A 15591-nucleotide genomic window follows, 5' to 3' on the forward strand; every position below is an offset into this window, starting at 1 on the left:
GTGATGTTTCTCTCTCTCTTTCTCTCCCCCTCCCTTCCACTCTCTCTAAAAATCAATGGAAAAATATACTTGAGTGAGGATTAACAACAACAACAAAATCACATCCTAGCCCTGGCTGGTGTGGCTCAGTTGGTTGGGTGTTGTCCCATGCATTAAAAGGTTTCAGGCTCGATCCCCAGTATGGGGTGTGCAGGAGGGAGTCAATCAATGATTCTCTCTCAACACTGATGTTTCTCTCAATCTCCCTTCCTCTCTCTGAAATCAATTTAAAAAAGAAAAATTTCAATATGGATAAATTACAGTATACATATATACATATGTACAATAAAACTATACTACTTTCTGTACATTATAGTTTTGCATAATTAGGATTCATACTATATATACAATATGTACACTATAACTTGGACTATATAACTGGATATACTATGTGCACACTACAATATTACAAAATTGAGATTCTGTGAATCAAAGTGTTAACTACAGCATTATTTAATGGCATAAAATTATGAGCAACTTGGGATCCTTTCCCAATGTATATATACATCAAATCACCATGATTTACACTTACATCTTAAGAATTTTATATGTCAACTAGAGGCCCGGTGCATGAAATTCGTGCATAGGTAGAGTCCCTAGGCCTGGCCAGCAATCAGGGCCGATTCGGACCTTCTGGCTGCTGGCCGGGGCCTTACTTTGTTCTGCACTGCCCCCTGGTGGTCAGCACATGTCATAGCAAGCAGTGGAACTCCCAGTTGGTAGAACTCCCGAGGGGACAATTTGCATATTAGCCTTTTATTATATAGGAGGATTATACCTCTCATAAAGTTGAAATTTTAAAATGTTAGTAAACAATTATATTTAATGTAAAAAGTAAAAATAAAGAACCATTTAAAATTTTTTAAAAATTACAAGCCATTTATTAGTGGAATTAGGGATATTTTTATTTCCTTCTTAATATTTTGCCTTTCCTTTAATAAAAAGTGAAATTACCATGTATTTCTTTAATAATCCAGGATATGGGAGCAGTAATGTTTAACATTCATTTAAGCTTTTCCTCTTCTACTCATGTCCTGAATGAGTGTGTTCTTTAGACACAGGGTGGCATGAGACCGGGCAGCACCCGAGCCTGTGGCAGGGGAGCCACAGCAGCTAGGACAGGGAGAGCCCAGGAGGGTGTCCCCACAGGGTGGGGGAGGGGGAGCCTGGCATGGAGTGTCCAGGCCCAAGGACCCCCGAGGAGGGTGTCCAGACTGGCGGTAGTGGGCAGCTCCCTGTGTGGAGTCAGAGCCCAAGTGGGCAAAGCCATGGCAGGGGCCGGCAGTGATGGCTCACCAAGAGGGGCCTGGCCAAAGGCAACACAGGAAGGAAAATGGGAGGCAGACTTCTCATCACAGGGAGCAAACAGGGAAGTCCCAGTGGTGCTGGGTGAACTCGGTAGATACAGAAACAAGGATGGAGGCAGATGACACACACACTAAGTACACGGACTCTCACTGCTCAGCTCTGTACTGAGGGCCTGGGAGAGGTGAATGCCCAACAGCAATGGCATCCCTAGTGCCCAGGTCTTGGCTCAATACCATTCTCCATTCAAATGAATCCAGCTCCTTGGAGGAATGAGCAATTCCAGGGCCAGGAAATGATGTAGGCAAAACACAAGGTGAGCCCGAAACATCCTGTGCCAGAAGCGAGGACGTGCTCAGCGCACGACGGGCATGTCGAAGGGCCAGCAGTCGGCCTGAGTGGGCTCCCGCTGGCTAAACTGGGGACCGTTTGGGCATCAAAATAAATAATGACACTAATAAGTTATAACCCACTAAGTAAAATAGGAATCAGCTCATACAAATAAATTACGGCTATTAAAAAACAAAAGCAATAAATAGATTGAAAATTTGATGAAGCAACATGCTCTTCACATAGCTGCAAACACCACCCTGCAATATGATGTATCAATGACAAACAAGAGGGCCTTCACACAGAGAAGGCTGGCACACGCCCCTTCATCATGTCAACTTGTGAATCGCCAGGAACAGGACAAATCAAAGCCGGCCCCATCTGACAGGATGCAGTCATTTTGTGCTGGTGCTGCATCCACGACCCACACGAGGGCAGTCCTGAAACCTTCAGAAGTTCCCTGGTCACAAAAGGCAGGGAAAGACTGTGGACCTCGGCCAGCCTGAAGGAGGCTGGAGAGACAACTAAAGGCACGTGTGACTCTGCACTGCACCTCTAACGGCGGCACACGTGGTGGGGCGGCACAAGTGAATGGGTCCGAGGGTTAGACAGCGGTGGGGCCGCACCAGCCAACTCCCTGACTGGAGGCTGTCCTGCAGCTGGGGGAGAATGCCTTGTTCATCAGAAACACACCCTAAGATATTTGGGGAGGATGGGGCATCGGGCGGACACCTCACTCTCAAAGGGCACGGGGGAAACGTCCTCTGTATCGCGTTTCCACCTTTTCCGTAAGTGCATGATTCTTTCAAACACATCATTTAAGTCTCTTTTCTTATCAACATGAGCCTCAAACTGACAATCTCGCCTTGAGAACCACAAGCAGCAACCAAGTGGCTGGACACCCCTGCCTGAGCCTCAGGTCAGCCCAGCTCCGCTGCGGGAACAGAGCGTATGGCTGCGGTCAGAAAGTGTGGGTTCAAATACAGGCTCCCTCCGTGATTGCTGCGACCTCTCTGCAACTCAGTTTCCGCAGTTCTGGGTGAGAATGAACACTCGGCAACAGCAGCTACTGCTGCAATCAGGATGGGGACACGAGAACCTGGCCACCTCAGCCCATGGGATCCCAAGAGCAACATGTCCAAAACAGGGTCTGGTCCAGGGCCGGCCCTCGCCCACTGCACATCAGTGACCTTCTGGGACCAGGAACAGGTGATCTCCTGGCTCTGTCGCTATCCTCAGCCTCATCCACACCAGAGACCGCCTACCTGGCCTCGCCCAGCTGTGGCCACCCCGGGTTGGCTAATGGAGTCTGGCTAAGGGAAGGGACATGTCCCAGCACAGCTATAATTTTCCTCAATGCGTAGTCCCCCACCCTTTTTATAAAAATGTGAAGCAAAACATCAGGCAAAGCACACATTCTGCAGGTACACGGCCCCTCAGCTCCTCTCTCTGCTCTCAGCTCAGAGCCAGTGAGGCCTCTCAGCAGGTGCCTGCCCCTGGAGGCTTACCTGATCAGAGCACTTTCCTGGAGGAGCTCCCGGCTGAGGTTCAGGGGAATGTCCTCACTGTCCACCACACCTTAGAGAGACACGGGCACATCAGGACCCTGGCGGTGCCTGAGACTCTGCCCCACCCTCCTGAAGGGCCCTGGCTTCCCACCAGACCTCCACATTCTCCTTCGAAGCCCACAGGACGTCAGACTACATGAGGGTAAGTGAGGCAGGAAAGACAAAGGCAGGAGACTCAGTGGGGCAACACCACCCAAGCCCCTGCAAGTCCTGACATCCTGGAATTCACGCAGACAGCCTCGGTCAGGGCGATGTGACCGGAAGAAAAGCAGGCAAGGCTGGGAGCCTTTGCCAGTGAGGTTTCTAACATTTCAGCATCACTCTGACACTCTGAAAACCACTTCTGGATTTTACTTTTAAAGTCATAAATATGTCGTGGTATTTTGCATCTTTTTATGCTATGATGAATACAAAGGTTTATATGCTGAGTTTTTATTAAACGATAATCTATTTAAATGCAAGGCAGTTCATGTCTAAATCTAAAACTCATATAATATCTTTAAACACTAAAATAACTCAAGCCCTAGCCGGTTTGGCTCAGTGGATACAGCGTCGACCTGTGGATTAGAGGGTCCTGGGTTCGATTCTTGTCAAGGGCATGTACCTCAACTGCAGGCTCCTCCCAGGCCTAGGCCTTGGTTGGGGCTCCTGCAGGAGGCAACCAATCGATGTATTTCTCTCTGTCTTTCCCTCTCTCTTCCATTCTCTCTAAAACTCAATGGAAAAATATCCTCGGGTGAGGATTACAAAATAAATAAATAACTCAATTTAAACACGTCCATCTGGCCCATTCCCCCAAATCAACCAAGACTAGTATCTGGAGGCAGTCAGCTTCCTAAGAGGCTCTGTGAGCACGCCCATCTGGCTCGCCCAGCCACAGCTGAGGCTGCTGCCCTGACACCTCACTCATTAAAGATGAGCTCCTTCTGCCCAGCCAGTGTGGCTCAGTGGTTGAGCGTTGACCTATGAACCAGGTCATGGTTTGATTCCCGGTTGGGGCACGTGCACAGGTTGCAGGCTCAATCCCCAGTAGGGGGTGTACACGAGGCAACCAATCAATGATTCTCATCATTGATGTTTCTCTCTCTCCCTCTCCCTCCTTCTCTGAAATCAATTAAAAAAATATATTTTTTAAAAGATGAACTCCTTCTAATGCAGTCAGCACCTGGGCCATACGCTGGGAGCCACACCTGTCCCAGGGCGCCGGCCCCATACCTCGAATGAAACGCAGCCACTTGGGCAGGATATCAGTGGCCTTGGTCTGGATGAGGACTTTGCGGCTGTACAAAGAGACGCTGGAGCTCAGCTCCCGGCTCACATCAAACATGGATGGTTTCTGTGGGAGAGGAGGAAAGGGCAGTGTCAGCTGCACGCAGGGGTTGAACCTACAAGGTCATGGGGAGCCCTGATGACGGCCCTGTGACCACCCTGCCCAACTGGGACTGGACTGGGAGTTGTGGGTGGACATGCAGTGATCCAGAAGCAGACATAGGCCAGGAGACCCCACATCTGTCTGTTCAGAATTTCAGTGCCCAGGGAGGACCCCCCACAACAGCTCTCAGAGGGCCTTCTCTGGACAGCCGCTGCCTTCCCCAGTCCGCTCTCCCTGGAGGATATTACAAAAGGAAGACTCATTAGTATGTCCCGTGAACAGAACCAAACCTGCCAGGGGTTAGGGGTCAGCAAACTACAGCCCATAGACCAAATCTGGCTCATCACCTGGTTTGTGTAGCATAGAATGGCTTTTTCGTTTTTAAATGGTTGGGTGGGGGGAAAAACAAAAGACGCCTATTTCATGGTATGTGAAACATACAAGAAAAGTAAATCCCGGTGTCTCGTTTCCTGGACACGACTCTGCTTGCTCCCTGAGGTGCAGGCGTGGTGCTTTCATGCAGTGGCAGAGCGTGTGGCTGTGCGTGACCTGCAAAGCCCAACCAGGCAGTCTGGCCCTCCACAGGAGTGTCTGCCAGTCCTGCGCTACCCCCCAGTGCTTCGAAACCTGCAGTTTGCACACACTTCACATCGGATCTTATAAAAGGGAGATGATTCTGGAGGGTTTGGGAGAACCCGAGACCCTGCATTACCAACAAGTCTCAGGCAATGCTGGAGCAGCTGGGCTACAAAGGACACTGTGATGAGGGCCGAGAACGGCTCTTTCCCACGTGGATAACAGGCTCCAGGCACACGAGGCCAGGAGAGGCGGGGTCCAACCCCGGAGGGAGCAGGCTTCTCTGCTGCAGGCTTTGTCAGACTTCACCACGCTACTTTGTGAGCCAGGAAGGCTTAGGGGCGAATCAGGATGGAGAACGCACAACTTACGTGCGCACCGCAGAATCCATCCCCCCGCAGAGCTCGGCAATGTGCTGCCTGGAGCCAGAGGAAGCCTGCAGGTCGCTCCAAGGGCCGTCCCTGCAGGCACCCCGTCACAAAACCCACCCAAAAAACGCGGGTGAAACACTCCCTCACCCGCCCAGAGGCACAGGGTTTTCTTTTACTCTGATGCTGCCAAGTAAATGTTGGGGATCTGTCCCAGTTCAGGAAGTGCTGCGGGTGATGGAAAACGCTGCCCCCGCTCAGGGAGCTGCAGACTCGCCACAGGCAGCCCCAGCACGCCGAGCTCACCATTTCCGGCACATAGAAGATGCTGCGGATATTGAGAGGGGCGTCCGTCTTGTAGTGCAGAGTGTAGCGGGGCTTGTCGTGGGCCTGCGCGATGTAGCGGTAGAATTCCTCGTGCTGCCACTGGCCCACGTCCTTGGGGTCCATCATCCAGATGGCCTGGAAATGGACATCAACCGGGAATGTTACGTTTAAGACCCTCCTCACAACCACCACATGGAGCTGAGCTGGGGGAGCTCGTGGCGCCTGGTGCTAGTGATGCTCCCTCGGGATGAGAGAGGACTGGCCTCTAGGACAGACCAGGGTGGTGGCCTCAGGTGCAAGCCCCTCCCTTTGCCTCTGGCCCCACCCGCTCTCGCACTGAGGGGAGGGGTGCTCCAGAATGGGTGGGTAAGGGGGTCCACAGAGAGAGACACAAAGGCTCAGAGAACAAGTCCCCCTCTCAAGCAGTGTGTCCAGAAGGGCCAGCCAGGAGGCAGGATCTGGACGTGCCCACACATCAGGAATACTTGACATCAACCGGCAAATGGTAAAGAAACAGTCTAGCCCAGTGGTCGGCAAACTCATTAGTCAACAGCGCCAAATATCAACAGTACAACGATTGAAATTTCTTTTGAGAGCCAAATTTTTTTTAAACTTCTTCTAACACCACTTCTTCAAAATAGACTCGCCCAGGCTGTGGTATTTTGTGGAAGAGCCACACTCAAGGGGCCAAAGAGCCGCATGTGGCTCGCGAGCCGCAGTTTGCCGACTACAGGTCTAGCCAAATGATGGGATATCACTCAGCCCAAAAAGGACAACATAGGTGAACCTTGAACACATTATGCTGGGAGGCCAGACACAAAAGGCCACATCACTGATTCCATTTATATGAAATGTCCAGAATAGGCAAGTCCAGAGACAGAAAGTAGATTGTGGTTGCCAGAGACTGGGGGTAGGTGGGGAGTGACCGCTAATGAGTACAGGGCTTTCTCTGAGGGACAAAAGGTTCTAGAATAGACTGTGCTGATGGCTGCATGGCTCTGAATACACTGGGAACCACGGCCCTGCGCTCTGTAGGGTGAAACGTGCGGTGTGTGCGTTACAGAAGGTGCACAGGGATGAGGTGGGGGGGAGGGGGACCTCGTTTGCATCATGGATCTCACCTCTCCACAAAGAACACCTTGTCCTGGGATTCTGACATCATCCAATCCTACTTCTTCCCATCTAGCCCCAAAATGTACCAACTGGCCTCCACAGCTGCCTGAGCCCTTCAGGAGCGGAGGGTCTCACCTGCAAGGTATTGATGCGCTTTCCGTTAAGGTACAAGGGGAAACTGACGAAGTTACTGTATTTTGTCACCACGTCTGGAAGAGACAAAAGAAAAACAGTGACTACAGGAAGCTTCTAGAAATAAAAGCTCTGGAAGTTGCTGCAGGGGTCACTCAGCAGGCTGGGGAGGCCTCGGGGCCGTGCCCGTGCACAGGTGAGAAGCCAGGACACAGCAGGGACACATCCTGCCCGCAGAGCTGAGCAGGACTCACACCAGAACCAGATGCCTCCAGGTCCAGGCCACCAGGAGACCTGGCTGCCTCCTGGGTCACATGAATGCGGTTTTATAAGCTGGCAGTGGACCCTGGGAAGCACGCGGCACCTTCGATAAGCGTTTAGTAAGACGTGGACAGAGAAAACCATACACAGCAGCACCCCCTCAGGTTCTCAGTGAAGCCTGGGGGCAGGCCAGCGATGGCGACAACACAGGGAGTGATACAAGGACTGTGCAAGGCCTCCAAGTGACCCAAGTCCCACACTGCCCGAAGGGAGGGAGGGAGACGGCTCCTGACTGGGCCAGCAGTCAGGAGGCTAGGCCTTGCCTCCTGGTTCCCACGGAGTCAGCCCGGAGCCTGTCCTCAGTCCGTCCTCGGAGGCCCAGGCAGCCACGCCCAGAAACAGCCCTGCCGCCAGCTCTGCCCGTGTTCCCCGCACACTCCCACCCCGACAGGATCTCCTAGAACACGCCAGCAGGAGGGGTCGCGCCGACTGGTGCTGCGGCCCACAAGTCCGGAGGCCCAGGCTCCCGCTCACCTCGAACCCGGGCCTCGTTGGCAAACTCTCTGCAGTCTGACTTGAGATGGATGATGATTTTGGTTCCAGTTCTAACTCCTGAAGCTTCGGCGATTTCAAATACCCCGGAGCTAAGACACAGGAGGGAGAGAGCCAGTTCCCACGTTACCACCGACAAATCCCACCGCAGGGCAGTGACGCCCCCTGGGTTTTCACAGCAGAGCCCGCTGACACGCAGAAGGGAAGCCAGACGCCACCTTTCATGACCCAGCTGAGCCCTGAGACCGGCAGCTTTCTGTCGGGGACAGTGGCTGCTGCAGGTGGGATGGGGGCCCTCCCGCTCCCCAGGGCATGGTCTCAGGGGCACAACCTCTAGAGCTTTATGTCCACCTGAGCGGGCCGGGCGCTGTGCCAGGCACTGGAGCAATCAGAGGCCTGGAGACCACCCCTAACTCCCTTGTTAACGGCATTTCTGAGCCTCTAGCAGAAGCCAGGGGTCTCCTTAAGAGCAGAGAAACTGTTTTAGGAGAAAAAGAGGGGATGAACCCCCAACAAGTTGCTACCTTGGACCAAGTGTACTCTGAGCACAGCTTTCATGGAATAAGACAGAAATCTTAATTCTGACAGGGCGATGAGCGGTGCTCTGGCCCGGCTCCCCTTGCGTGTGCTGCTGAAACCACAGCGGAGGGCAGAAGACTCGGTCGGGAAAGCAGGTTCGGGGGAAGTTTGGGGCCTGCTGAAACAAGTGCTCACGTTTGGCTAAGGTACCATCTTCCTCAAATACGGCCTCTGCATGCACTTACTGACCTGTAAGACACGATCCCAGTGCATGCTCATGCTGGAGAGCAAAACTAGCATCTGAGGGCAAACCCGAGCCCTGTGCTGGCGGGAAAGCAGGGCCCGGCCCGTGGGTCAAACGTGGAAGTTCCAGGGTCGGGAGGAATCAAAAATGGGCTCCCGCAGGACAATGTCCAGGGACGCCGCCCAGGGCCAGGGGCCACCAGGAGAATGGCCAAACCATGACCCAAGGAGCCTCGCCTGGGACGGTCTACACTCCAGAACACAGACATGGAGCCCAAACAGACACCAGGGGCACTGGGATCAGCAAGGAGCTGGCTCCCGAGCAGGAGGGTCAGCTTCCTGCCCAAGGCCCGGAAAGGCCTGCAGGCATTTCCCAGGGGGTCTAACTTTCCAAAGGAAGTGCCACGCTGCCGCTGAACTCAGGCGACACTGAGCTGCGGTGGTCCCAGGGCAGGGGGCACTCCTGTGTCTGACTCGGGGACGCTGCTGTCACTTACCCGTCTGAAAGCCACTGGTAACCCGGGCTGTCCGGGCTGGCTGAGCGGGAATAGACCTCCACTCTGTCGGCCACCATGAAAGCCGAGTAGAAACCCACTCCAAACTGGCCAATGATCTTGCTGCTGGCCTCCGCCTGGTTCTGCAGCGCATCCAGAAAGGCCTGTGGTGGCAAAGGCTGGTCAGAGGGAGGACCTCCCTTCCCAAGAGAGAACAGACGTTTGCGACTTCCTGTGTGCATCCCTCTAACAAAGGCTAAGATACCATTTAATCCTCCAGACAAACACATCAACTGCTTTTCACCCATTTTACACACAGAGAACAATGCCATGGAGCAGTAAAGTGAGTTGCCCAAAGACCCCAAGCTGGGCAGCAGAGGGACCGGTTCTGTATCTGCTTCCCAGGGCTGTAACCCTGCCTGTCGGCTGGAGCCTGAGGGCCACATGCCCCGGGGTGAGGAAGCGGCAGGGTGAGTGCGTGCACACGCCCTTCCTGCAGGAAAGGGGCGAGTGGCAGCTTCTGAGGACAGCCCCTGAGGTTCAGTAGGTGAAGGGGTGTGACACGCATGCCCAGATGTGTCTTCTGCATGTCTCCTAGATTCCATGCTTCATGGAAAAGAGTATATACCAAGTACATGCCACCTTTGTACGTACCACCAGACACTTAATTATTATAACTCAAGTTAACAAATTTCCTAAGGTTAAAAATCAAGCAAAATGAATACACTCATTGCTATGAATACTGTCCAACTGAACACTCTGTGGTGATGTAAATGTTTTATATGGTCTAATATGGTAGCTACTGACCTCATTTGACTAGTGCAACTGAGGAACTAAATTTTAAATTGTATTTAACTTTAATTTCAATCCAAATGGCCACAGGTAGCTAGTGAGATAGCACAGACTTCCCGATAGAAATACAATACGTGTAATGGGGGGAGCAGGTTATAATAGAGAAGTTTTTTAAAAGTGGAAATTGCTGCCCTGCTGGTGTGGCTCAGTGGTTGAGCGTCAACCTGTGAACCAGGAGGTCAGAGTTCGATTCCCGGTCAGGGCACATGCCCGGGTTGCGGGATCGATCCTCAGTGTGGGGCGTGCAGGAGGCAGCCGATGTATGACTCTCTCAACATTGATGCTTTCCTCTCTGAAATCAATAAAAAAGTATATTTTTAAGTGGAAATTTCTGTAAATCACTTTGGACCAATAAGTAGACTATTTTCAAGCACTTGGCACGAAGTGCCATTTTAGGCACCACTTAGGCCCACAAAACAAGCAAGAACACAAAGGCAGCCCAGGGCCGCCAGCCTTTGTCTTGGGCCGGCACAAACGCCGCTGGAGGAGGACACCTTGACCACTGACACTTGCCTCCCCTCATAGGCTTCAAGTTGCACAGCAACCAACCACCGCAATGGGCACCCTGTCTCCACAAAGGGTTTCTGAAGGACCATCCTGCCCAGACACTGCAGGCAAATTTCTTCTTGTGACCCTTGTCTGAGAGGAGGAGTACTTACTTCTGCCTGCCCTCTCTGCCTCCAGCCTATGCAGCTCAAGTAACCACTGAGAAATGAGTTAGAGAAAAGCTTCAGGAGGCAGAATGGCACATTCCAGACTCAGACCAACAGGCTCTGAACCTTGGGCCGGTCAATTCTCAACTACGCAAAAGCACTTATTTCAGCCCTTTCACCTATAAAGTAACAGTAACTTCCTCAGGTGTCCCCTGACCACACAGTGAAGTCATGTCGCCTGGTGGTTCCGCGGCACCAACACGGAGCTCACACCAGTAACATTCCTACTGACGCTGGCGTTCAGAGCGAGCTGGCACCCTCCTTCTCCAGTGGGAGCCGCCTGTCAAGGAGAGGAAGGAAGGGGCACTGAGGGGCTTACCTTTGACCCCGACTTGGCGATTGTTCCCAGGTTGGACACCAACTCTTCCTGTGTCATCCCAATGCCAGTGTCCTAAGGAGAGAGACACGCTAAGCGCCAAAGCGCCGGCACCTGGGGAGGTGTAGGGACAGCCCTGAGCCGTAAGTGGCATCAATTACACTTGCCAGGCAGGGCCCAGCAAATGGCACATGGTGATCAGAAAAGACAAATTCTAGTCATATCAGCCATACCTCAGGAGAAAACCTCACTAGAAAACAGACACATAGACCAAAGAGAAAACCGGTCCAAAAAGAGAGCTGCACAGAGTGTCACTTGATTTTCAACAAAGGTTCCAAGATAATTTGATGGAGAAATGAAAACCAAATGGTGCTAAAACACTACATAGCCACCTGCAAAACATTAATCTCAACCCTGAGCTTACTTACACCATTCACAAAAATGGATCACAGACCCAAATGTAAGAGCTAAGATTGTAACACTTTTAGAAGAAAACATAGGAGAGTATCTTTATAACTTTGGAATAGGTAGACGTTTCTTAGGTCACTAAAAGCATGAAGCATGGAAGAAAAAAGTGGTAAACTGGACTTCATTAAAATTAAAAATGCCTGCTTTTCAAAAGCCACCTAAGAAATAAAGAGACAAGCCACAGACTGCACCCAAGCCTGAAGTTAGGTGTCAATCTGTTAACTAAAAATTTAAGAAGAACCCTCTCAGAAACCACTTCTTTCCCATCCCACCAGTGTCTGAAGAGCACCCTTCCCTCAAACAGACCTTCCTCTCACAGTGAGGCCAGCACACAGGTGGGGGCAGGGGTGAGGGAGGGGAGAAGTGGGCTGATCTGACCCCCCAGGGGACAGAAGCTGGACATCAAAAAGATACATAAATATAATATTTATGAGCACAAGATCTGGGAATATTTCCTGAAAAGTCCCTTTTAACTTTGGAAGTTGGTGCTTTACCCTTCTTCAAAATTCTTCTTTGCAATCTACACTAATAAAAGAGAAACGTGCAAATTGACCATACCTCCACGACACCCACCAGCCAATCAGGAGTATGCAAATTAACCCAACAAAGATGGCGGGTTAATTTGCATACACAGGTGTGGAATGGCCGGGCAGGGCAGGACGCCTGCTATGAGGGGGAGGGCGGGGGGCAGAGGGAGCTACAGGAGCGGCGCTCCGGCCGGAGCAAAGGGGGAAGGCGGCGGCCGGAGCGAAGGCCTGGGTCCCGGGTGCCAGAGGAAAACCAGTGCCGGCAGCCAGGGGAAGGAAGGCCTATTCTTGCACGAATCTTTGTGCAATGGGCCTCTAGTCTAGTAATAATAAACATGGAAACAATGATAGCCTCTTTGTTCTCTAATTTCTTCATGGCCTGTCATCCCTAGATGAGTTTTAATCTCCTCAAAAAGGTCCTTAGTAGCCCCTCCCTGCTCTACTCCACAGAAAAGAAAGTGTACACTGGTCAAAAGTCAATGAACTGAACTTACGAATTTTATTATATGTAAATCATACCTCAATTAATCTTACTAGAACAACCACAAAGACAAGCACACACATACAGAGACTAGAGAGAGTAAGTAAACAAGAGCAGACAAAAGACGCCCTATGGCAAAGTCCTGAGCAGGTTAGCCAGTGTACGTGGTGGAGGCAGGAAACCCAAATGAAAAATGCCCACTTAGAGCCCAACTGAGGCACATCCTGCCACCCCCCCAGAGACGCACACCCCAAAATTCCACCATCACTCTGGGATGACAGGTTCTGAAGCAGCTTTCTCGGGATCATAATGTCCCCTTCAGGGTCACTGCCTGGTAAACCTCCTTTGTCTTTCTAACTTTTTGACCTTAAAATTTTCAAAATGTTACAACAGCAACCAAAAGTATTGCTTCATCAAAAGCAAGACTGTTAATTCAAAGAGTAGGCTAAGATTAAAAATAGTATTACAGCCCAGCCGGGTGTAGCTCAGCCGTTGAGTGTCGACCCAGGAACCAAGAGGTTACTGGTTCGATTCCCGGTCAGGGCATATGCCCAGTTGCGGGCTCGATCCCCAGTGGGGGGCGTGCAGGAGGCAGCCAATCAATGATTCTTTCTCATCATTGATGTTTCTATCCCTCTCTCCCTCTCCCTTCCTCTCTGAAATTAATAAAAATATATTTTAAAAAATAGTATTACAGAATATAGGTGCATGGGAAAATATGCATTACAAATGAACAAGAACAATTGAGGCCCTGGCCAGTGTGGCTCAGTTAGTTAGAACATCATTCCATGTACCGAAGGGTCATGGGTTCAATTCCCTGTCAGGGCACATATCCAAGTTGCAGGTTCAATACCTGGTCAGGGCACATACGGGAGGCAACTAATCAATGTTTCTTTCTCATGTCGATGTTTCTTTTTCTCTCCCTCCCTCTCTCTTCCTCTCTCTCTCTCAACCTGGAATCAGTGAAAAACATATCTTCAAGTGAGGTTTAAAAACAACAACGGTGCAATATACAAATCTTGTAACATAGAAACCCACACCTGAAACCTATATAATCATGTTGACCAATGTCACCCCAATAAAGTTAATTTTTAAAAAATGAAGAGTACCAAAAACCTAAACAGACAGATGGGTTATTTAAAATTTCCTCCTTTTCTAGTTATTTGTGTTTTCCAAATTTTCTACACTGAACAAGTGTTGTTTTGACTGTATATTAAAACAGGAGTTATTATAGCTGTGAAGATGGTCAGCACAACTCTTTGGCCTAGAGGCATAACAAAAAGGCAGGCCCATCTCCTCTATCCCAGTGAGTGAAGAGGACCACTTCCCAGGCACCTCAGTGGCATCAGCACAAGAGGCAGGGAGGCGTGCCACCCGTCGGGACACGGGAGGAGGTACCTGGATTGTGATGGTGCCTTTCTCAGTGTCAGTCTGCAAGTGAATCTCCATTTCTGGCAGCGTCTGGCCTTCGGACACCAGCTTGTGACGCAGTTTTTCCAAAGCATCACTAGCATTGGAGATCAGCTCCCGTATGAACACCTACAGGAATGAAAATAAGATGCTAACACTGCAGGATCTATTTGGATAGCAGCATCTGCAGCAACTGCTAAAAGGCAGGGGAGAATTGCCACAGAATCTTCGGTTTTTGCCCATAAAGACTTTCCACAGCTTTATACAGTACTCTCTAACTCTACTGACTGTTCCTCCTGAAAATCAAGCCTGAAGGTAGGTGTCAATCTGTTAACTAAAAATTTAAGAAGAACCCTCTGAGAAACCACTTCTTTCCCATCTCTTGCCCAGGGATGACAAAATATTTCGCAAACATCTTTCTCCTACTCACGGAAGAAAGACTCTCTGGCTTTGGCTTCATTTACTGGAGGATCATCAAAAACCGGCCTGTCATGTTCAGGATAAAGAGCCACAGGCCCCCTCAGCCACCAGTGTCTGAAGAGCACCCTTCCCTCAAACAGACCTTCCACTCACAGTGAGGCCAGCACACAGGGGGGGCAGGAGTGGGGGAGGGGAGAAGTGGGCTGATCTGACCCCCCAGGGGACAGAAGCTGGACATCAAAAAGATACATAAATATAATATTTATGAGCACAAGATCTGGGAATATTTCCTGAAAAGTCCCTTTTAACTTTGGAAGTTGGTGCTTTACCCTTCTTCAAAATTCTTCTTTGCAATCTTGTAATAATGAATATGGAAACCAAGATGGTCTCTTTGTTCTCTAATTTCTTCATGGCCTGTCATCCCTAGATGAGTTTTAATCTCCTCAAAAAGGGCCTGAGTAGCCCCTCCCTGCTCCACTCCACAGAAGTCCAAGAGATCTTCCTCCGGCCCGACACCCCGCTAGAATGAAGGAAGTACACCAGTTGATGAGAAAAGGGGCTTTTAAATTATCAGCAAAATTAATTTCCAGAGTCAATTTGGCCCAAAGAATCATCTAGATATATTTACCCAAGCAGATTTTGGCAAAAATACTCTTGCTGGTAACTAAGATCAGGATCCGTCTAAATTTAGTGCATTCTCCCAGCTAATATACTATCTGGCACCTTCCCCAGAATGGTATAAAAACAGTTGCCATGCTAGGAGTGACTGAAGGTACCGCACCTCTTTTTCTGAGTACAAGGAACGGGCAACAATGTCCAAAAGCTTCTTTGTCTCAGCCTGGAACTCATGTTTGGAAGCAGAACCTAGTAATGAATCACAGACAAAGCAATGAAGTTTAATTTCTATTTCTGTGGAAGAATATGCTATGTAATATTCAAAAGAATGTTTAAGGTAATGAGTTTTAAACATTTTGCCAGAGTAAATAAAGAAGAAAGAAACCAATTCTCTGGGGCTCTATGGCAGGATCTCAGGAGCAGAACAAACCTACTGGGTCCCCTCCTTCTCCACAGAAAAGGGCAAAGGGAGACAACTCTCACCCGCCTCCCACCGAGGCTACACCGAGGCTACAGAGGCCGGTACTTCCCAAAGTGTCCAGTCACGAGAACCGGACTGGCTCAACAACCAGACCCTGGATTCTAGTCTT

General features: G+C 50.3%; 1 protein-coding gene across 1 annotated transcript in view; it reads right to left on the bottom strand.

Moving 5' to 3' along the window:
• The window catches only part of TRAP1 (TNF receptor associated protein 1), a 52399-nt gene that overhangs the window by 10185 nt on the left and 26623 nt on the right, over positions 1 to 15591 (bottom strand). Inside the window, exons 3-11 of the mRNA XM_054714668.1 lie at positions 15168 to 15250; positions 13955 to 14095; positions 11084 to 11155; positions 9203 to 9363; positions 7926 to 8035; positions 7134 to 7207; positions 5865 to 6020; positions 4458 to 4578; positions 3183 to 3252 (exon numbers count right to left, since the gene is read on the bottom strand). Coding sequence (XP_054570643.1) covers positions 3183 to 3252; positions 4458 to 4578; positions 5865 to 6020; positions 7134 to 7207; positions 7926 to 8035; positions 9203 to 9363; positions 11084 to 11155; positions 13955 to 14095; positions 15168 to 15250 — 988 coding nt within the window. The remainder of the gene's footprint in view (positions 1 to 3182; positions 3253 to 4457; positions 4579 to 5864; positions 6021 to 7133; positions 7208 to 7925; positions 8036 to 9202; positions 9364 to 11083; positions 11156 to 13954; positions 14096 to 15167; positions 15251 to 15591) is intronic.

Source organism: Eptesicus fuscus, chromosome 4 (assembly GCF_027574615.1).
Source record: "Eptesicus fuscus isolate TK198812 chromosome 4, DD_ASM_mEF_20220401, whole genome shotgun sequence".
In the NCBI taxonomy this organism is placed as follows: domain Eukaryota; kingdom Metazoa; phylum Chordata; class Mammalia; order Chiroptera; family Vespertilionidae; genus Eptesicus; species Eptesicus fuscus.